General features: G+C 46.5%; 1 protein-coding gene across 1 annotated transcript; it reads right to left on the minus strand.

Moving 5' to 3' along the window:
• Positions 1-10155: 10155 nt before the first annotated feature.
• Positions 10156-13001, minus strand: IL9 (interleukin 9). Its single transcript, XM_025860773.1, has 5 exons — positions 12885-13001; positions 12746-12784; positions 12628-12660; positions 11292-11423; positions 10156-10266 (listed from the first exon to the last, which is right to left on the minus strand). Exons 1-5 carry the CDS (start codon positions 12999-13001, stop codon positions 10156-10158), a joined length of 432 nt encoding a protein of 143 aa, XP_025716558.1.
• Positions 13002-15444: the final 2443 nt, after the last annotated feature.

The following is a 15444-nucleotide window of genomic DNA, read 5'->3' on the forward strand; positions in this document are numbered from 1 at the left end:
CATTTGGCTACCGCGGAAGGCGGCCATCTAGAGAAGCCACGGGAGTGGATTTACAGGAGAGAAAGAGGGCCTCCCCTCCACCCGTGCTGTGGGCCGGGTGGGCACTCGGCCATTGGCGCTGACTGCAGAATCCCTTCTTTCCCCGATCTGAGGGCTCTGATCCTTACCTCCTGGCTGGGGCCACTCAGCAGCTGCCTGGGGAGGGAGCGGTGGACCGCCAACTGGCACCGGCTAATTCCGACCCATACTGGCCCCTGGTGCAAAGCTGGGTAACATCGACCTTGCCCCCCACGCCTGCTGTGGGCTCGCTGGGAGTTCGTAGAGGAGTGCCGTTGTCTCCATGTTTCCAAATAAAAACTTCAAGAACTTCTTTGGGTCATTTCTGAATCAGATGTTTCTGCCTTCAGTGTCCAAGGGACACTGACCACCCTCATTCTTTAGATCTCTACAGCGATCTCTACAGAGATCTACACCCTCCTCTCGGTCTCGATCTCTGTGGGTGGCGCTGGCCCACAGAACCCCTCCACGCAGGTGAGGAGGAAAGCAAGGATGGCAGTCAGGCTTCTCTTCGCCAAGCTGCGACAGGTGGGCAGGGTGGGCGCGATGGAAGGAGAGGAAGCCTGGTAAGGGCCTCCCCACCTGAGTGGTGGCAAGAGCTGATGAGGCACTTGGGAGGCGGTGGCGCTGAGCGTGCTGGGAGGATGGGCCTTCTCCGGGCCTTGTGGTCACATGGAGAACAAAACCCAATAAAATATTTTGTCCACAGTCTGGTTTCCAGAATGGTTTCATTATTCTGAATTTTCTCTCTCACTAGAACCACATGGGAAGGCCACTGCTCTTTGGCTGTGCTGTGGCATGTGTCCATGATGCCACTCTCCCTTCTGTGCCGACGACGGGCGTCCCTAATCAGTCATAGAGCCTTTTCCTGACGCACTGAATGCCACTTGAGAATCCCCAGCGGAGGGCCCTGGGCCGCCACCACCAGTCGGCAGAACTGGCATAGATTAATTGCCATTCTTAGCTTAAATCCCAGTGGGGAAAATATCCTTAGATTCTTTTCCTTTCCCCTTTGAGAGTGTTTCCTTGATTTCTCTGTTCCCTCCTGCTGCAGTACCAAAAAAAAAAAAAAAAAAAAATCAGTCACCGAGGCCTCCCTCGGCTGATGAACTGCAGAATCACCACTTGGTGGCAGCAGAGGTCAACGGAACGATCCAGTGAGGTGCGCTGGTAGCTTGTGACTGGGGTCCTCCGTGGTGAGAGTATCTGAGCCCCATGACACTTCTCTTCCTGTTTTCGGGATCTCACCATCTACCTTGTTGTTGTCCTTATACTTCTCTGTGATGGAATGAACCTCAGACGAGAGAGAATTCCGCCTTACGTTCCAGTCTAGGCTACCCTCAGCTACCTTTGTGAGCTTGGCAAACTTTGGCCCACTCTGGACCTCAGTTTTCTCATCTGTAAAATGGGGTATTTAACAATGGGTCTCCATTATTTACCTATTAGGGCTTTAGGAAGAATCAAATGCAAACATGGTTTTGTAAACTATACAGTAAAAAAGCAGGAGTATGAGAAGGCAGGGGAGGGGATCACTTATGTGATTTTTCTGGCTTCTTGTTTTGACCTCCTTTCCTCTCTGTGAGTCTGGAGGAAAGGTTGTTTGCAACACAGGGTGGCTGCTGTGGTGTTCCTTGGACCTTGTCTCTACAGGTGAAACCCCAAGAACTACAGGTGCCTGGCCCCTAGGCCTTTAGACCTCCAAACGGACATGCGGTGAACACGCTTGGGGTAGGGTGGGTACGGTTACTGATGCGGTTCTTCTGATGCCTGGGACGTCTGATGAATCACGGATGCAAGCCCTTCAGGATGCTGACTTTCAGTGCCCCTTGCTGCCAGGCTGACATCAAAGGGCTTTCCAGCAAACATTTGATCCAGCAGAGAAGTCCAGCCCATGAGTACCTGGGAGCCAGAAGAACCACCCAGAGAATCGCTGCCTCTCTCCCATGGCTAAGAGTGGGGAGGGGCCAGCATGCTCTGAAACCAGTCACTCCTGCCAGCCGTAGGACCCATCCCCAGCTCCTGTGCCTCCTGCCTCCCAGCAGCACGGACCAGCTAGGTCTGTGGATCCACACCCCTACGTCCTGGACACACCCCTGCGTCCTACCTGTGTGTTGAGCCTAGCACCTGCACTCGTCGCATGCTTCACTGGTGTCTGCTGAATGATTCCACCACACCCTCAGGTGTACAACAGAGAAATAAAGCCTTTTAAATTTTTTCAGGCCTCCATTCCGTCCGATGGCAGTAAAAAGTAATTTTGCCGCTTCGTGGTAAAACGCCATAAACTTCAAGTCAGGCAGTTCAGGATTTTCTCCTTCTCCTCCCTCTCCTGGGGATGACTTTGGGGGGCTTGGGGTACAGGGAGAGGCTCCTGGCTCTTGGGAGGTGCTCCATCCTATGCTGGCATCCTTCCCGTCTCATCCTGGGGCACAGCCTTCCCTCCGTGGGGACTTCTGTGAAAGCATCTTTATTCCTCTCTGGTCTTGGCCACGTGGTCCATGCACAGCCATATCTGCCAAGCCCCGGGCCCCTCTCTGTCCTCTGGGAAAGCCCTGGCTTCTCCATCAGAACTACTCAGGGGCCTACATCAAGCGCATCTTTGGGACTCCCTACACCACACCATGTGCTAGATGGCAGGAGGCGTTATCTTGTCAGACTGCTGTCTCCCAGGACAAGCAATCCAGAAGCCCTCCATTCTCAGGTCCTCACCCCTGCCTGGGGTCCTGCCAGCACCACCCCACGGCTCCCCTGCGGGCGGAACCCTCACCGCTGTCTCCTCTCCGACGTCCGTCTAATACTCGTGGGTGATGAAAGCACTCAACAAACAGAATAGAAGGGGATTTTCTCAACCTGATACAGGGCATCTGTGAAAAGTCCACAGCCACCATCACACGCAGTGGTGAAAGGCTAGATACCTGCCCACAAAGATCGTGAACAAGACAAGGAAGGCTGCTCTCACTTCCATTCCACATCGCATGGAGGTTCTAGCCAGGGCCACTGGGCAATAAAATGAAATAAAAGACATCCAGGTTGCAAAGAAGAACTAAACCACCTCACGTGCAGATGATATGATCTCGTCCATAGAAAATCCTAAGGATCCCATTGAAAAAATATTAGAACCAATAAACACATTCAGCAAGATTTCAGGATACAAGATCAACAACAGGAGTCAAGTATATTTCTATATCCTAGCAATGACCATTCCAAAAATGAAATTAAGAAAACAATTCCATTTACAATACCATTTGAAAAATGAAGTATCTAGGCATATTTTAATGGAAGAAGTACAAGACTTGTACACTGAAAACTACAAAGCCTCGTTGAGAGAAACTTTTAAAGATCTAAATAAATGGAAAAGTATTCTATGTCATGGGTTAGAAGACTAAATATTGTTAAGGTGGCAATACTCTCCAAATTGATCTATAGATTTAATCCAACCCCACTCAAAATCCCAGTTGACTTTTTCTTTTGGGGAGAGGGGTGCAGAAATTGACAAGCTAATCCTAAAATTCATATGGAAATGCAAAGGATCCAGAATAGCTGAAATGATCTTGATAAAAATAAAATTGGAAGACCCACACTTCCCTACTACAAGGCTACGGTAATCAAGACAGTGTAGTTCTGGCATTGGGAGAGATACGTAGATCAATGGGATGTAAGTGAGAGTCCAGAAATAAACCCTTACACTTATGGTCAATTGGTTTTTCCAAGAGTGCCAAGACAATTCAATGGTGAAAGAAGAGTCTTTCCAACAAGTGGTATTGGGACAGCTGTACCTCCACATACCAGAAGAATGAAGTTGGGACCTTATTGCCCACGATATATGAAAATTAACTCAAGATGGGTTATAGACCTAGAGGTAAGAGGTAAAGCTATAAAACTCACAGGAGGAAATATGGGAATAAATCTTTATGAACTGGCATTTGGCAGAGGTTTCTTAGAATACCAGTAGCGCAAGTGACAAAAAAAAAAAAAAAGCGCAAGAGACAAAATGAAATATAGACCATTTGGACCACAGTTAAAAACTTTTGTGCTGCAAATGATCCCATTGAAAAAATAAAATGACAACCCCCAAAATGGGAGAAAATATTTGCAAATCTTATATCAGATAAGGGACTTCTATCCAGAATATATAAAGGACTCTTACAGTTTAACAATAAAAAGACAAGTGACCCAATAAAAAATAGGCAAAGTATTTGAATTGACATTTCTCCAAAGAAGATATACAAGTGGCCAATGAGCACAAGAAAAGACGCATCACTAGTTATTAGGGAAATACAAATCAAAGCAACAATGAGATACCATCACATAACCACTAGGATGGCTATAATTGCAAAGACAGAAAACATCAATTACTGACAAGAATGTGGAGAAATTGGAACCGTCATACAGTGCTGGTGGAAACGTAAAATGGTGCAGCCACTTTGGAAAACAGTTTGGCAGTTCCTCAAAAAGTTAAAAAGAGTTACCATATGACCTAGGAGCACCTGGGTGTCTCAGTCGGTTAAGCATCTCTTGATTTCGGCTTAGGTCATGACCTCAGGGTCTTGAGGTGAAGCCCCACACTGGGCTCTGCACTGGGCATGGAGCCTGCCTAAGATCCCCTCTCTCCCTTTCTCCTCCCGTTCTCTCTTCCTCTCTAACAACAACAACAAAAATTACCATATGACCCAGCAATTCCACTCCTAGGTGTATACCCAAGAGAAATGAAAACATGTTCTCATAAAAACCTGTACGTGAATGTTCATAGCAGCATTATTCATAATGGCCAAAAAGTGCAATCGACCCAAATGCCTATCAACTGATGGGTGGATAAATAAAAAGCAGCATATCCACACAACAGAATATTATTTAGCAATAAAGAAATGAAGTGTTGATATATGCTACAACATGAATAAAAGCATCATACTAAGTGAAAGAAGCCAGTTACAGAAAAACACATAATGTATGATTCCATTTATAGGAAAAATCCAGAAGAGGCAAATTTATAGAGAAGAAAGTAGATTATTGGTTGATAAGGCTGGGGGAAGGGAGAATAGGGAAAGACTGCTCATGAGTACAGGGTTTCTTTTGGGGATGAAGAAAGTGTTCTGGAATTTAGACCACGGTGATGGTCACACGGCCCTATAATGACACTAAAAACCACTGAATTGTACACTTGAAGTGGGTGGGTGGTCTTTACATTTCTTCTGAGGGCTCCCTTTGCAGCAGAAGAGAGGTCTTGGTCTAGACTAGGTGAGGGGAGCAGGCTCGGAAAGGAATGGTAGGCTTGAGCCTTCACCGTATCTTCCTGCTTCAAATTGGATGGATGGGCAAATAGACAGACAGACAGACAGATGGGGACTGGTCACGGCTGGTAGCCTGTGGGCGTGGCTTTGGTCAGCATCAGTGTAGCCTGGACTGGGACAAGTCAGATGGCTGTGTTGAGAGCTTCCAGCCTCCTGTTGGTTAGATGCAAGATGTGGCTTTAGAGCCAGTTACCTGAGTCCGAACCTTGGCTTTACTTCTTGTGAGTCGTGTGACCTGGCCAGGTTATACTAACCCCTCTGGGCCTCAGTTTCCCCATCTGCACACCAGAAATAATTATATACAAGAATTATATTTCTACCTCATGAGGTTCTTGTAAAGATCCAACTAGATATTCCATAAAACATGCTTAGCAGAGTGCTTGGTACACAGGAAACACTCAATACATGTTCCTTCTTTTCCTTTCTCTGAGGTGCTTTTTAGATAAATCTCAACTCTCCTGACCGAGGCAGGAGAGTAATTACTGTGCACCTCATCACAGGCCCTGAGAACTCTACACTGAGCTGGCCTGCAGGGGTGTATCCTGTGGGTTATGTGACTTTTGCAGAACAGCTGAGGGAAACCACCAGGCCACACCGGTGACTCATCTGTGACAGTGGATTGCAGCTTATCTCCCAGCCCATCTTCTCGGGCAGCTGGTTGTACCCCGAGGCTGTGTTCAGAAATCATCACCAGCCACCAGCATCTGTCCTTGCTCTCATCCCCATGCGGGGGAGTTCTGCTGAGGTGGCAGCTCCCATTGTGGCAGGGTGCGCACTGGGAAACGTGTGTGGGGGGGGTGCATTCAGAAAACCCAAGTGGAGGAGACAAGAGAAGACCCTGTGGCCAAGACCCTGGAGGCCCTGTGGCAGCCATCCAGGGGCCTACAGAAGCCTTTGTCCCTTCTGGAGATGCCCAGCCAGCCCCAGATAAGCCCTTGGGAGGGAGTGCCCGCCACCTTCTGTCAGTGGGGCCAGGAGTAGGGAATTACTACAATTCTGAAATCCAAACAGTCTTGAAAGCCCAAGATTTCTTGAGACTCATTTGGCTGCAAAACCTGACTACTTTTTGTGACTGCTCATGTGGGGTTTTTTTTGCAGAATATTAATGTATTTCATTACAGAATCCTATCCCAGTCCCTGCTCTGGGGTTTACGTAACTTAAGGCATGTGAGCTATGTGTTCCCTTTCTAGAAGGCCAGTTTCAATTCTGAAAACTATCTGGTTCTCGGGTTTTGGAATCAGGGAGTGTGGACCTATATTATTATGAATCTGTTTTACCCTCAGACTGTAGTCAGAGGAGACACCTGATAATGCACAAAATAAGAAAAGAACAGAGTGGGGAGAGCAATAGGTTTGGGATGAGACATTGGGGCAGGGGTCGTGCTCTAGGTCTCACTAGGTATAGGGCCTTGGGAAGGTCTTTAACCATTCAGAGCCTCGATTTCCTTACTTATAAAACAGAAATAATAATCCCTACCTCCTGTGCTTATTAGGGGATTAAATGAGATAATGCATGCTTAGTGCATACAGAGTAAGTGCTTAGTAATTACATGCTTAATATGAATAGATAATAATGTATGTATTAGCCAGATAGAACTTTTTCCTCAGTGCCCTGTGCACTGGGATCCCCAGATCAGCTAGGGAGCCAGGCAAGACAGCCACCCCTGGATTCTGTGCTCAGGGTGCCTTGCAGGAGCAAGACCCAGTTTGGGGAGCCCTATGCAGAAAGAGGGAGGGTGCTGAGGACACTTAGTGCTCAGAACTTCCAGTGTCGGGGAAGAAATCATGTGGGAGATGCTGGGATATACTACCATAAACAGTAATAGTGGAACATAAAGTCTGGTACCCACTCTTACGGGAGATGCTCAGAAATTCTCCTTGGCAGAAACTATGCCCCCGGCCTGCCCACCCACCGCTACCACATGATGCTTCTCACTTCTCTTGGGAAGCAGGTGGGTCAACAGGCTGTGATGACTATCTATTTGTCTTAATGTCTGAATCCACCACAAAATGCTTACGGCCTTAGTCACTGAGAGAGGACAAACGCTAAACCATGGGTCCCCTTCTGAAAGCCTCTTGACTGAGAAAATCTGACTTTGCCCTTTCATATTTGCATCACTGTAAATAAATCACTGAGAAACTTGTTTCTTTCTGTGAAAAGTAAGATTAAAACAATTATGATCGGATGTCCCCCTGGACCCACAATTTCTGCACCCCAGAAGTTAACCTGGGCTCCCCTGACCGAGGCACACCTCGCTAAAACTCCTTCTCCATCTCCGCCAGGCAGGAGGGGCTTGGCTCCCATGCAGCACCGAGCTTGTGCCCACCCCATCTCTAAAGGGTCTGCACAACTCCGGGGATCAGGGCTACTTAGACTATCAGAGAATCTCACTTTTGGCCAAGGGCTGTTTAAAGGACGGGTCACTTCGGGGGCACCGGGGTGGTGCAGGTGGTGGTTAAGCATCTGACTCTTGGTCGCGAGGAGTCTGCTTGAGAGTCTCTCTCCATTTCCCTCTGTCCTTCCCCCTCACTGCCCGCCCCCCACGCTCTCTCTCTCTCAAATAAATAAATAAATCTTTTTCAAAAAAATGAAGTTCAGGTCAGTTCTGATACTGCTTGACATCATAACTGATAAAAAGAAAAGCCAAGCAAAGCTCCTTGAGGAATTCTTTTTTTTTTTTTAAGATTTTATTTATTTATTTGACAGAGAGAGAGACACAGCGAGAGCAGGAACACAAGCAGGGGGAGTGGGAGAGGGAGAAGCAGGCTCCCCGCGGAGCAGGGAGCCCGATGCGGGGCTCGATCCCAGGACCCTGGGATCATGACCTGAGCCAAAGGCAGACGCTTGACAACTGAGCCACCCAGGCGCCCCTCCTTGAGGAATTCTTGATGCTCTGAACTTTCTGTATTATTATGATCAAAAGTACCCAAGGCTGGTCCAGCTCAATAGGGAGGGGAAGCAATTCTAATTTTGACAGTACCTGGAAAAACACTCCCCACGGTAGCTTCCTGTAAGCTCTTCCCAAGCCTCTAAGCCTTTAGGTCGTGGGGTAAGGTGATTATGATTGTCAGACCAGCCCAACCCCAGGACCTTCGCCTTAACCCTGCCTCCACCCTGCCAATCCCACAGAGCCAGACAGGCCTGGCAGGAAGTTGCCGGCGGGCAGCCCCCTCCCAAGTGGCCAGGTCACGTGAACCCCCAGCGTGGGGCCCGCCTGGAGCTCTGTGAAGGGACCGCACCTCTCTGAGCACCTGCAGTGTGTGGCCATCTCTTCTCTAGGTGAACACATTCCTGACCTCCAAACCAGTTCATACTCTGCTTCTGCCTCTCGAAGGTCTTTCATTCAATCAGTCCGTATTTATGGAGTTTCTGCTCTGATATAGGAGGGGTACAGGCTCAGGAGAGGCATCTGGGCTACAACAGTGAGCTAATGAAGTTCTCTGCCCTCAGGGGGCTGGCATCTGGGCAGGGAGAGAAAGATGGTAGTAAGCAACAGACATGGTAAAGTCAGAAATGCCAGAGCATCTTAGAAGGTAGTAAGTACTGTGGAACAGAAGACATGATCTGGGGTTGTGGGGGAAGTGGCAGATTGAGTATTAAAGTCAGATAGATAGTTTATTAGTCAGGGTTCTCCAGAGAAATCGAACCCATAAGCTGGAGAGATAGATACACAGATAATAAGGAATTGGCTCAGGCGATTAAGGAGGCCGAGAAGTCCCATGCTCTGCTGTCTGCAAGCTCCAGGCCCAGGGAAGCAGCTGGTGTGGTAATAATATGAGTCCAGAGAGCCAGGGAGCTGACGGTGTAAGTCCCAGTCCAAGTGTGGAAGAATGTCCCAGCTCACGCTGTCAGAGAGCCAATTCTTCCTTTGCCTTTTCAGGCCCTAGGTGGATTTGCATGAGGCCCACACACACTGGGCAGAGCTTAGCAGTCTACCCATTCAAATGCTAATTTATCCAGAAATACCTTCACGGACACACCCAGAAGCAATGTTCAGTTAAATATCTGGGCACCCTATGGCCTGGTCAAGCTGAATATAAAATGTACCGTCAGAGACAGCCACAGTACGCCAAGCCAACACCCTGGTCCAAGGATCCCTTCGGGAGAGTCCCCACTAGGCTCTGCACCCCAGCCGGGCACTCTGCCTGACATGTGGTAGGTACCAGCGGAAGGTCTTTGGGGTTGAATAGGTGACTATTGATCCCAAGGTGGCTCTAACTCAGAGGGTCCCCCCTGTGGGTCTTCCCCTGGCTTAACTTCAAGTACTTGACTGTCTTCTGTGTGTAGGTGCCCACATTCCTGGGTAGGCTCCCACCTCCTGGGCTTACCACACTGCCTTCTCCCGTTTCAGGTGCACTGGTGGTTTCTCAGGTCCCTGCACTCCTTGATGGTGCCCTGAGCATCCCTCCCCCAGCACCCACAGGTAGGGTGCCCCGAGCCTTCTTAAGAGCAGCCCTCAGACTCTCCCTACCCACCCTTCCTGTGCCCTCTATGTCCCCAGGCCCAGCCAGCGGGACTCCCCATCTGGCCAGGATCAGGAATCTTGTTATTACAGGAGTCTTTGATCTACTCAGTCCCTTAACGGTCTTTGTAGCTTTCTTTTTTCTGAGCAGCAAGGGGCGAATAAGCACCCAGAGACCAGATTGTGTTCTTTTCCTTCATATATATTTATTCCAAAATAAAGACGTACAATTTTAAACAAGTTAATTATAATTGATTTTGATTTAGCATGGCTCTATTTGATTTTTTAACAGCCCCAACTTAAACAGGAGGCTTTTTCATTCAATAAATAGCATAAATAATATTTCATCTTCATACTTTGCCCAACACCCTTTGTTTCTGGAAAGTTTCCTGGAGACTCCTCAGAAACGTCAGCGTGTTGCCTGTTGTAGTTTGGTTACATGGCTGTCCACAGGAAAAAAACTGTGGGGACAAAAGTTAGCAGAGTGACTAAAACAGTGTGAACAAGGAACCACCCGGCTTGCAGCCCTAGGTGGGGTAGGGGTGTGGTGGGGCGGGGTGTGTAGGCAGCAGGGGCTTCGAACAGCAAATGCACAGGAAGGTCCAGGGCTAGCATGTTGTGTAAACAGTGTAAGTGGCTAACTTTTTACTGCCATTTCAGGGGTGTGACACACACACACACACACACACACACACACACGGACACCTGTCAGGTGGTCCTAAATCTCCTCATTAGAGGAAAACTTTTCTCGGGATTCTTTGAGTCCTAACATTTTATTATCCTTTTGAGGTCATTGAATAGCCCTATGGCTGAGAGAGGGACTTTGGGGTCAGATAGACCAGACTTCCAATCTCAACTCTGCCACTTATTAAGTATCTAGCCTTAGGGAGTTTGGTGAACCTCACTGAGCATGTTCCCTCTTTCCATAAAGGAGGGTGATAAATGATCACTGAAACAGCTGTTATTGTAATGAAGAAATAAATATTAAGCATTTAGAACTACACCCTGTTGACTGTAAGTAGCTCAGTTAAGTAGCTGAGGGAAGGGCTCTCAGCCTTCTGGGGACACCTAGGGGGATGCTAATTCCCAAAGAGTTCATGCCCTCCTTTCCCTCCAGGGACCAGGGCATATGCTGAAGAAGAGAAGGTGCCCTGGTATAATTTGGCATCCTTTGAGGCACAGGGCTGATCCTCTAGATTTCAGCTTCTTTTTACAATCAGGACAGATGCTTTCCTTATGCAATAGGGTGGAAGGAAGAGAATGGCAACATGGGCGTGAGTATTTTTTAAAACTGGAGAGAATAATGAGCTATCCGGGGCAGATCTCACTTTAATTTTGTCATTCTGAGTAAATTTCTTAGAGGTTTCTTACTAACCTTGAACTACCAGTTCCAACTTTACCATCCTTTTTCATTTCGATAGAGTTGTCATTGACCCTCAGATAAAAACAACTAAGCAGAGTGTATCACAGACAAAAACAAATTCACCTGGCACTTGTTGTTCTTTAGGACTTGGACTATTTTTTTTACTCGATTGAAAATCAGGTGGTATCTTGTTTCCGCTGTGGAGTTGGTTATCTGGGACAGACCTTCCTGGAAGCATGCTGTGGTGCAGTTGTCCTGGTAAATAAAAAGAATTTATTAAAAGAAACCTTCTGAGGGCCACTTTGAAATGAATCGCAAAGAGAATGCTTTCAGACACTATTTTAATTTAACCAATGTCACCTAAACTGGTATTATATTTAGACAGGTCCCTTCCCAGTCTAGGAGATGATCTTCAGCATTTCAAGGCAAGACCATCTTTCCCCAGGGACACTCCTTGGAGATTTCCAGATGCTCCATCCAAGGAACACAAAGTCTATGGCTGCTGGAAAACAACTAGTTCTAGTCTCCTTTGCACCTGATGTTCCTCCGTTCTATGTCTTACAACAGTAAGTTCCAAAGTAGAGAGAGAAAGGAAAAGTCTTCTCACACCAGTCTGATGGGATGTGTCAATTGAATAGAGCTGATGTTTCAGCAGTAGCTAAAATCATGGAATGTAAACTGAGGGGCTGGCCTAGGCTTTAGATGCATGGTTTGTCCTCAGAAAGCACCCCACACTCGTCTCATCTAAGGGATGTACCCTGATGGGATGTGATATCTGACCCCGGCTAGGGTGAGCAGTTCAGATTCTCCGAGGCTTTGCTTGGGGGGGAGAATAATGCAGGAGGCACCTCCCTCCTCACCTAAACCAGAAAGTTTTGCCACACTTCCTCTGTGCCTGTGTGGGGAATGAATGACCCTCTGGAAGCCCTTTCCACTTTCCCTCTGCCTTAGACACCCTAAACTCCCCCCATTCAAACTGTGCAACAGCCACCCTTAATCAGCCAAAAAGATAGGAAGGGAGGGAATGAGAGAGAAGGCATAGCATCTGGAGAGTTTATTCAAGAGGAAAGGAAAAGGGTTACTTTTACTTACTTGTTTTGCAACCCTAGAGTTTTAGGAAATAAATCAGTAAGCAATATGATATAAGCTATATTCTGATATTCTCAGCTCCAGCGTGATTTAATTGTGCACATGGCCACTAACCTAAAAAGACATACAAGATTCTTTTTAAAGTATTGAATAGTGTTCAAACCTCTGAGAGGGCATAAGGCTGACTAAATACAAAGTGATGGATATGGTATAGAATTTCAGGAGCCTACTTTTAAAAGGAAACACTGAGCTGTAACAATTAGAATCGAGTAACATTTTCTTACTTAAAGTATCAAATAGAGCAACTCATTTTTACTTGAAAACTTTTAAAGAACACAACGACAAGATTATATTGTTTCACTATACTTACAGAAGGAATGGGCAGACACAAACAATTGGTCACCTGCAAAAGAAGAATTCCGGAGTGAAGATGCCGGATGCAAACATGGAAATAAGTTTGGAAAGGTCTTAAAAGAGCATTGACTCACATTGGCGCTGCTGCAGGTGCATTTTGAAGCTGGATGTTCCTAAAGTGAGTAGAAAAGCAAGAACCCATAATGGTGGTGAGTTTTTCATTCTTACGTTATGTCACCTTCCCCACTGGCACCCCCCCCCCCTGCAGCTTACCTGCAGTTTGTCAATGAGGTACGTGACATCCTGGATCCCTGTAAAGGTCTGACACCTCTGGCTGGTCACAGAGCAGAGGAGCAGGGCAGAGGCAAGCACCACTGTGGGCAGGAGCATCTTGACACGGAGGTGTAAGTTGGCTTGCCGATGCCTTGAAATCGAGTTGTATTTAAAGCTCCCTTGCAAACCTGGAAAAACCCTGACATCAAACTGATACCAGGTGCCCACTTTTTCTATGTAAGATTGGGTCACGTGACATTGAATAAGAAAACGTATACATCAAACTGAGTCACTCAGCAAAGACTATGTGACATTGTGCTAGGAAATGTCATTCCCCAGAAAAGATGCTTTTCAAAAAGTTGGGTACCGAGATGCTGAAGGAAAAGTTAAAGATCTTAAAACCATAATTTTTTTAAGGCGGATACTCTAGTTGTGAGAGAATATTTTCCATGAAAGCTCAGGTCTGTATTTTCCCTTTTTTACTTTATTAAAAATGCTGATATACTAGCCAGTCATGGGTATTCTAATGAAGGACCAGGAGAGGGTGGGAGAATGAGAAATCATGCCTGTTGAAGGGTTTTGCAAGCTCATGCTGGTGAAGTCATTGCAACCTTAATCTTACTATACTTTATTCTCAAATCTTAACAGTGTTTTTCATGTCTGGGGCCAGATTCTCCACCTTATACAAATGCATCTTTGTGTGAGTATTCCTTTAAACGTGTGTCTGAAAGAGGAACTCTTCAACTGTACCAGCAAGAATGTAGCAACAGTGGCTATTAAAATTGGCCTCAAGGATTCCTTAGTGTCTTTCGGGAAATTATGTAGGACTGCACAGCATCCAGTCAACACTCGGTGCTTGAAACAGGATAACAGCTAACATTCATTGAGCACTTGCTACCTACTAAGCACCATTTTAAGCACTTGATGGGAATTAAGCCATGTACTACTACATGCAGCCACCAAATAAGGTAGATACTAATTTGTCATCCCCATTTTTTATCTTTTTTTTTTTTAAGATTTATTTATTTATTTGAGAGAGAGAGTTAGGGGAGGCTCAGAGGGAGAAAGAATCTCCAGTAAACTCCCTGTTGAGTGCAGAGCCTGACATGGGGCCCAATCTCACTACCTCGAGATCATGACCTGAGCCCATTTTTTATCTTTTAAAACATTGGATCTTAGCTTCCTGGCCCTTTGATGTGGCTGTTTTTATCACTATGAACCAGAAAGGTGTCTCACTGTCGCCCTATGAGATAAATACTATGATTACCCCCATTATTTTATAGATGGGGGAGCTGAGGCACAGAGATCCAAGTAATTTGCCCAAAGCCACACAGCCAGGTAGCACAAATTTCATACTGAAGCCCAGAAGTCTGGCTTCCAGGTTCAGCTCATAATCCTGCTCTCCTGCTTCTCTGTGTGTTTCTTATCTTTCTCTCCCACCGGGATATATGCCCCCTATGTGTCCGGTTCACCCTTATATCCTCAGCCTCTGGGCAGGCCCCCGAGGAACAGTGGGAGATCACTAAATGCTTGTCGAATCAAAACATTAATGTGAAAAGCAGTTTTTGAAATAGTAAGAAAGGTACACAAAAACTATGATTTTAGGTTTCCCATCTAGTTTCTGGGGCATGTATTTGGGGGTGTGTGGGCTTAAGAACATATATCTTCCACACACTAGAGAATGAAAAAGTGGGGATTCTTTGGCTTAGCCCTTTGCCATACTAGCGAGTGGGACAAACTCGTATGATTTTCTGACCAGTGCTGTCGGAGTGTGTGGTATTACTGCTGTTCCCGTTCATGCCATTCCTTAGGAGGGGTGACGGACATTGGGGAAGGGAGGTCTCTTGGTAGCAAACAAGGGAAATTGGCTTTTTGCTAACTTCCCCAAATCCTCCTGCAGCTCCATGCCTGTCCCCTGCAGGCACTAAGGAGAGGTTACAGAGGCCTGCCAGCCTATGGCAAACACTTTTATTACAGAGTCTGGTAGTGATGCCCTTTTCTTGCTGATAGAACCCTCACTAGTTCGGGGTGGCGACGGACCCAGCTGAACACCCACTTTTTCAGTCTCTCTGCTGCGGTGCTGCAGGGGGGCAGGTGACGTGTCCTGATCAATGCAATGCCCCTAGAATTCATTAGCTTTTCTGGTTAACAGGAGGCAAAAGTAGCTGAGACCTGCCCTTTACCCCCTTATTACAATTTGAGTGTGGATGTGATGGCAAGAGCTTCTGAGGCCATCTTATAACTACGCAGGAATGGACAAGAGAATTGTAGCAATTGCAACACAAACACTTTACAGAAAGAAATAGTCATTAAAAAAAAAACAAGAAAAATAAGATCACGAGAGCAACAATAGAAGGTAACAATGAAACTACAATAGAGCTACTAAATTCTAGCTAGGTATCATTGCCTACGGAAGACCCTGCAGCTTGAAGCTCAGTAAAAATGGAAATCTCTTCTAAAAATGGGAATTGGCACATGCTAGAGAAATGTCAAAGATGTGCCAGCATCAGATTGAACCTTTTTTTCCTAACATCATTAGAAGACCTAAAAGAGACTTGAA

This window comes from Callorhinus ursinus, unplaced genomic scaffold (genome assembly GCF_003265705.2).
Source record: "Callorhinus ursinus isolate GAN/ISIS: 27379988/994484 unplaced genomic scaffold, GSC_fseal_2.0 scaffold30, whole genome shotgun sequence".
Classification (NCBI taxonomy): Eukaryota; Metazoa; Chordata; class Mammalia; order Carnivora; family Otariidae; genus Callorhinus; species Callorhinus ursinus.